The sequence below is a fragment of the Mandrillus leucophaeus genome, unplaced genomic scaffold, assembly GCF_000951045.1.
Source record: "Mandrillus leucophaeus isolate KB7577 unplaced genomic scaffold, Mleu.le_1.0 Scaffold178, whole genome shotgun sequence".
In the NCBI taxonomy this organism is placed as follows: Eukaryota; Metazoa; Chordata; class Mammalia; order Primates; family Cercopithecidae; genus Mandrillus; species Mandrillus leucophaeus.
Window position 1 is genome coordinate 2,845,337 of NW_012101787.1, and position 7,639 is coordinate 2,852,975.

At 51.0% G+C, this 7,639-nt stretch overlaps 1 protein-coding gene across 2 annotated transcripts in view; it reads left to right on the top strand.

The window, feature by feature from the left end:
- The window catches only part of KIAA1462 (KIAA1462 ortholog), a 116,443-nt gene that overhangs the window by 95,651 nt on the left and 13,153 nt on the right, over positions 1 to 7,639 (top strand). For both annotated transcript variants that reach the window (XM_011977327.1, XM_011977328.1), the window contains exon 4: positions 3,287 to 7,041. In XM_011977327.1, the coding sequence (XP_011832717.1) occupies positions 3,287 to 7,041 (3,755 nt within the window). The remainder of the gene's footprint in view (positions 1 to 3,286; positions 7,042 to 7,639) is intronic.

Genomic DNA, 7,639 nt, shown 5'->3' on the forward strand with positions numbered 1-7,639 from the left:
CAAGCTGTGCAACTTGGGGAAATCATTTAACCTACCTATGCCTCAGTTTTCTTATCTGTAAAAGTGGGAAATAGTGGTAATTATAACGTTGAAATGAAATAATTTACTTGGCATGCTTAGCACCATGCATTGAGTGCCCAGTAAATGTTAGGACTAAGCAAGTTACTGAACACTTGTGCCTCAGTTTCCTCCTCTGTAAAATGGTAATGACCGTAGCTCCTACCTCAGAAGGATGTTGGTGAAGCTTAAATGAGTAGGCAGAAAGCATGTGGCATGGACCTAGCACACAGCAACCACTGTGTAAGTGGCTGCTGTTGTTTGTGCTACAAGTGTCAGGAAATGTTGAAATGGTCACATAATACCAGATACCTAGTAGAATACTCAGGCTGTTCAAAAATTCACATCCTCACACACACAGGCGAGAAGATACGTATCAAAGTAACCATCTCTGAGTAGAAAGAGTATAAGCAATTTTTGCTTTTTGTACTTTTTTATATTCTTCCAACATTCATTTTCAACAATGAATCCATTACTGTAATCATTTAAAAAGCAAACAGCTATCTTAGACTTGAAACATTTTTTCAGTGTCAGCCCAGCCCATGGTTAATCAAAACTATTTTTTTTTTTTTTTTTTTTTTGATGGAGTCTTGCTCTGTCGCCCAGGCTGGAGTGCAGTGGCCGGATCTCAGCTCACTGCAAGCTCCGCCTCCCGGGTTCAGGCCATTCTCCTGCCTCAGCCTCCCGAGTAGCTGGGACTACAGGCACCCACCACCGCGCCCGGCTAATTTTTTTGTATTTTTTAGTAGAGACGGGGTTTCACCTTGTTAGCCAGGATGGTCTCGATCTCCTGACCTCGTGATCTGCCCGTCTCGGCCTCCCAAAGTGCTGGGATTACAGGCTTGAGCCACCGCGCCCGGCCTAATCAAAACTATTGAGTCCCCTGAACTTCCCTCCAGTTAATGGTTTTTCCCTATTATATGGCCCTAGTCTCTGATCATTCATGGGTAGTAGCTTAATATTTCTGCACATGATGTTCTTCAGATACTTTCCTTTGGTTGCGTTAGAACTGTGATTCTGAACTCTCCAGGCATGCTAGAGTCAGTTGGGAGATTTTGAAATATACTGGCTTCTCATTAGACCAATTAAATCCAAATATTTGGAGATGGGCCCTGAGCACTGGTATTTTTTAAAGGCTCACAAGGAAATCCTAATGTGTGGCCCTGTAGTGAACAACACCCTGCATTTGATACTACCATTTCCTGCCTTGCAGAGAGTTTCAACCCATGAACAGGGCTCCCCTCTTCCTCTAGTCAATCTCAATGTGAGCCCTAGCAGTGTTTCCCAAAATTTAGGATAAGAATCCTCAGAAGTGCTTGTTAAAAATACAGATGGGGCCGGGCACAGTGGCTCACTCCTGTAATCCCAGCACTTTGGGAGGCCGAGGTGGGCAGAAGACTTGAGGTCAGGAGTTGGAAACCAGCCTGGCCAACATGGTGAAACCTCATCTCTACTAAAAATACAAAAATTAGCCGGGTGTGGTGGCAGGCGCCTGTAATCCCAGCTACTCAGGAGGCTGAGGCACAAGAATTGCTTGCACCCAGGAGGTGGAGGTTGCAGTGAGCTGAGATTGTGCCACTGCACTCTAGCCTGGGCGAAAGAGCGAGACTCAGTCTCAAAAAAACAAAACAAAACAAAACAAAAAACAAACAAGCAGATGGACCAGGCATGGTGCTTCATGTCTGTAATCCCAACGCATGAGAAGGCTGAGGTGGGAGGATTTCTTGAGGCCAGGAGATCAAGGCCAGACTGGACAGCACAGCAAAACCCCATGTCTACAAAAGCATCTTAAAAATTAGCAAGGCATGGTGAAGTACCTGTAGTCAGTCCCAGCTACTTGGGAGGCTGAAGTGGAAGGATTGCTTGAGCCCAGGAGTTTGAGGCTGCAGTGAGCCATGATTACACCACTGCACCCAGCCTGGGTGATAGAGTAAGACCCTGTCTCAAAAATAAATATATAAATAAAAATATAAATACAAATGCCTGGGCCCTAACCCAGACCTACCAAGTCTGAACTTTCAGAGGGAGAGACTTGGTAATGTGTACATCTTACAAGCCCACTGGGTGATGCTTACCATCAGAGAGATGAGGGGACTCTGCTAGAGACATCTTTCTTAGTCTTGGCTGCACACTGGGAATCCCTGGGGACACTTGGAGAATCTCGGATGCCTGGTTGCCTCCCCCTGCATTTACCACCCACACGTCTTCAGATTGTAATGTAATGTGTCTAGGATACAGCCTGGCATCTGGATTTTTGAAGTCCTCCTGGATTCTAATGTGCAGTCAGAGTGAACAACCACCAGCAATGATGGTTCTCAAAGTAAGGCCCTGGGACCAGCAGCATCAGCATCACCTGGGAACTTGTAGATTATAGAGCCCCTCTCCAGCCCCTCTCCAGATGAGAAGCTGGGGATGGGACCCAGCAATCTGTGTGTTAGCAATTCCAGGACTCAGTGATTCTGATTCTCACTAAAGTTTCAGAACCCCTGCTAAAAAGCAGTGTTTTTAAAAGCAGGTTCCCAGATTCCCTCCCAGAGATTGCACAGAATGTCTGGACTGAGCCAGGAATATGCTGCAAGTGGTCCAAGACCACACCTTGAAAAATGCTGCTGTATGGTTAACCCTCATTCCCTTGGGCATTTTTTCGGTCTTCTTATGAGGCAGGGTCTCACTGTTGCCCAGGCTGGAGTGCAGTGATGCCATCACAGCTCACTACAGTCTCCAACTCCTGGGCTCAAGCAATTCTTCTACCTCATCCTCTGGAGTTGCTGAGATAGGTGGGCACTACCATACCTGGCTGATTTTTAAATTTTGTGTAGAGACAGGGTCTTACTATGTTGCACAGGCTGGTCTCGAACTCCTGGCCTCAAGAGATTCTCCCACCTTGGCCTCCCAAAATGTTGGGATTACAGGCATGCACCATGGTGCCCAGCCTCCCACTGAACATTTTAATGTTTATAAGGACCTTGACATCTCTGGAGTATGCTCAACATCCCTGTATTCTTGTGGGCTGCCCACTGCTGCCCCTTCTTGGCCCTTGATGCCAAAACATGTGGCTGTCTTCCAACCATAATTAATGGGATATGTTTTCTTTCAAGCTGGCAAGTACTGTGGCTGGGAACCAAGTTTTCCAAGTTGCTGACCTGAGTTTGACTTCGAATGCCAGTCACAGAAGCAGATGAAGACATGTTTCTTCTGTGCCTAATGTCTGTGACTCTTTGTTTTGTAGGTTTTATAATCAACCCACCTCAGCACGGTCCTCTCATCCCCCGACTGGTAATGACCAAGCCTACCGGAGAAGAGGACGGCAAGAAGCCAGGAGCCAGAAGCCCAGGGAGCATGAAAACCTGGAGGCCAGAGGAATGGCCCAAGCCCACAGCCTGCCTGTCCACATGAGGGAGGGTCCATGGGAAGTTGGAGGAAGGTCAGAGCATGTGATGAAGAAGCCAGTTTGGGAAGAAGAATCGAGAATGTCGGGTCCTGCCAAGTGGCAGAATGTCAGCCTGGAAAGCTGGAACCAACCAAGGAAATTAGGGAGGCAGATGTCTGATGGGGATGGGGAGAGACTGTTTCAAGACCTATACCCATTCATTCAAGGAGAACATGTGTTGAATTCTCAAAACAAAGGGAAATCCCGCTCACTGCCTAGAGTTCTTTCCCCCGAGAGTCTGAGTTGCACCGAAATTCCCATTCCATTCAATGAAAGACATTCACCTAAAATGCCACCGTATCCTCCCACTTGCACACCGAATTTGGACTCCATGAGGAATTCTGAGAAGGGTGGCTGCTCAGCCCCATTTCCCCGGCCTAAGTTTGGGAGGCCCCTCAAGCCCCCATCTTACAGCTCGCACCAGCAGTCTAGGGGAGGAGCGGACAGCAGTGACTCTCAGGACAGCCAGCAGATGGACGCCTATGTCCCCAGGCATGAGCTCTGCCTGTCTGACCCTGGATTGGAACCTCCAGTGTACGTGCCTCCGCCCTCATACAGATCGCCCCCACAGAACATCCCAAACCCCTACCTGGAAGACACAGCGCCCATAAATGTGTGTGGCGATGACAGTCAACAGCAGTCTCCGACCGAGAAGGCTGGGGCCAGCGGTCAGCCTCCTTCGGGCCCCCCTGGAACTGGGAATGAGTATGGTGCGAGTGCCCGCTCGCCTCAGGGGCTCCCTGCACACCCCCGACCCGTCACTGCCTACGACGGCTTCGTTCAGTACATTCCCTTTGATGATCCACGGTTACGACATTTTAAACTAGCTCAGCCCCAGGGTTTCTGTGAAGACATAAAGCTTGACGATAAATCATATAACTCCAGTCCTGTCACTGCCCAAGAGCCGGCTCATGGAGGAATGCAGCCTGATGGTGCCATTTGGAATCCACAGAGCTTAATAACCCTGTCAGGGGATCAGAGAGGCCCGGTCTTGGCCAGTCCCAGCCCCCGGTGGCTGTGGGGCCAGCCTCCCGGGCATGGGGAAAACAGCGGCCTCCCTGACCAGAGAGGCCGCTGTGTGGCAAGGGGACAGTGGCCTGATGTGAGAGGCAGCCAGCACGGGCACACTGGGAGACAAGTTTCCTCCCCATACTCACAGGGTGAGAGCACCTGCGAAACTCAAACCAAGCTCAAAAAGTTCCAAACTGGGACTCGGACCAAGAAAAGTTCAAAGACAAAAATGAATGAGACTATATTTTGTTTGGTTTCTATCCCAGTGAAATCAGAATCACATCTGCCAGATAGAGATATGGACAACAATGACTTAAAGCCCAGTGCTGATCAAAAGAATGGGTCTGATAAGAGCCCGGCTCTGCAAGAACAGAGTCTGCTGAGCATGTCTTCCACCGACCTGGAGTTGCAGGCCCTCACAGGAAGCATGGGTGGGAGAACGGAGTTCCAAAAACAAGATCTAGGGGAACCAGAAGAAGACAGACAAACAAATGACCTCAGTTTCATCCACCTTACAAAGCACAGAGAACTCAAGCATTCTGGCTCTTGGCCAGGGCACCGGTACAGAGATCAGCAAACACAAACCAGTTTCTCCGAGGAACCCCAAAGTTCACAGCTGCTCCCTGGTGCAAAGCCAGGAGGGTCGAGCTGTGCAGCTGTGAGTCCAAAACGTTCAGACCCTGCTGCCTCCGAAGCTCAGGCGCACACAGCATTCCCTTCTGGCGATCACAAACAGAAGCCAAGTGCCCGTAACCTGAAAGGCCACAGGTCCCTCAGCCCATCCAGCAACAGTGCTTTCTCAAGGACTTCCTTGTCCGTAGATCAGGCACCGATGCCAAAACCAGGCCGAAGTCAGCCCTGCGTGGATGTCCACGGGCTTGGAGCCCACCCTGGGCCTAAGCGGGAGGTGGTGAAGGGGGAGCCCACAGGCCCGTGCAACAGTAAACAACTCTTTGGGCAGTTTCTCCTGAAACCGGTCAGCCGTCGTCCCTGGGATTTGATCAGTCAGTTAGAAAGTTTTAACAAGGAGCTCCAGGAAGAGGAAGAAAGCAGCAGTAGCAGCAGCAGTAGCAGCAGTGAGGAAAGTGAGGCAGAGCCGCAGCAGGAGAACCGTGCTCACTGCAGACAGGAAGATGTGGGCTTCCGCAGAAACAGCCTGGAAATGAGGGTTGAGCCACAGCCGAGGGTGTGGGTGCCGGAGAGCCCTGTGTGCAGGTCGGGAAGAGGTAAGAGTAAGTCTGAGAGCTGGAGTGAGGAGCTGCAGCCTGGCCACCCTTGTGCCTGGCCTCCATCCCCAGGCCGCTTTTGCATGGAAGACAGTGGCGGTGCACCTTTGTGGTCAGCAGATGGAAGCATGAGTGCAGAGAAGAGACACCTGGAGGTTAGCAATGGAATGGACGAGCTGGCAAGTAGCCCATTTCCTGTGATGAGAATGTCAAGATCAAGTGATGCAAAACCACTGCCCCCATCCTATCCAGCTGAACCTAGGGAGCCCCAGGAAAGTCAGAAAATCACCAGTGCTTTCAGCTCTGTGAAACCAAGTGAAGCGGTCCCTCGGAAGGGTGACAGTGGTGGAGAGAGGAGCACAGGGCTCCCGCTGTCCCTGTCTAACAAGAACCGAGGGCTCTCAGCTCCAGACTTACGGTCTGTGGGGCTCACCCCTGGGCAAGAGCAGGGTGCCAGCGAGCTAGAGGGGTCTTTGGGTGAAGCGAGCACAATAGAAATCCCCCCAGGTGAGTCCTTGCAAGCCAGGGCTGCAAGGATCCTGGGCATTGAGGTGGCAGTGGAGTCCCTCCTGCCGGGCACCCAGAGAGTGGCACAGAACCAGCCTGCTGAGCCCGATGCAAGTGCCTACACCCCAGAGTCCCCCCAGGAAGAGTTGCCATCTCGCCCAGCACCGGCAGATGTCCCCAGGGTGTCCACTGATGCCTTTTATGGCAGGAGGAAGTGTGGCTGGACCAAGAGCCCTCTCTTTGTAGGGGACAGGGACAGTGCCAGGCGGGCTCCTCAGGCTTTCGAGCACTCAGATGTGGACGGGGTTGTCACCAGCACAGACCCTGTCCCTGAGCCTGAGCCCAGCCCCTTGGAGTCCAAGTTCTTCGAACAAAAGGATGTGGAGACAAAACCACCCTTCAGGTCCACTTTATTCCATTTTGTAGAAAGAACCCCAAGTGTGGCAGGCTCAGAAAAGAGACTCAGAAGCCCTTCCAAAGTGATTGAAAGTTTACAAGAGAAACTGGCCTCCCCGCCTAGGAGAGCAGACCCTGACCGCCTGATGAGAATGAAAGAGGTGAGCTCAGTGTCACGGATGAGATTCCTGAGCTTCAGGAATGCCGACTCCCAGGAGGAGGCCGAGGAATTGAAGGCCACCACGAGGGGCCAGGCTGGGCTCCCGGGAGGCCTTGTGTCTCCTGGCAGTGGGGACCGGGCTCAGAGAGTGGGCCACTCACTCTCCATCTCCAAGGGCAGCATCTCCAGGGAAGAGAAGGAGCATCCGGCAGCACAAAAGGAGAAGAGCGTGGATCAAGACTTCTGGTGCCCAGGTGAGGAATCAGGCAGGCAGGCAGGTGCTCAGTATGCATTTGGAGTTTTTAGTCAGTGCAGAATACCAGGTTGGTGGATAATGTAAATCTGCATATTCAGAAAAGATCAAGTTGACCCTGGGAATTGTTCTATCAAAAGATTCCTCGTTTTTGAAGAATTATCCAGAAGCCATCTTTAAACTTCAAGATCTTGCAGCATATTTATTTTATTTTTTTGAGATAGCATCTCACTTTGTCGCCTGGCTGGAGTGCAGTTGTGCAATCTCTGCTCACTGCAACCTCCACTGCTTCCCGGGCTCATGCGATCCTCCCACCTCAGTCTCCCGAGTAGCTGGGGCCACAGGCATGTGCCACCATTTCTAGCTAATTTTTTAACTTTTTTGTAGAGACGAGATCCCACTATGTTACTCAGGCTAGTCTCAAACTCTTGAGCTCAGGTGATCAGAAGAAGAGTTGAGATAAATGTCAAAAGATCCACATCATAAGCCATGGACTGGATGGGACCTTCTGTCATTTAGTCCAAGCCTGCTCCCCCTCCCCTCCCCTTCCCTCCGCTTTTCCTCCCCTTCCCTCCCCTTTTCCTCCCCTTCCCCTCCCC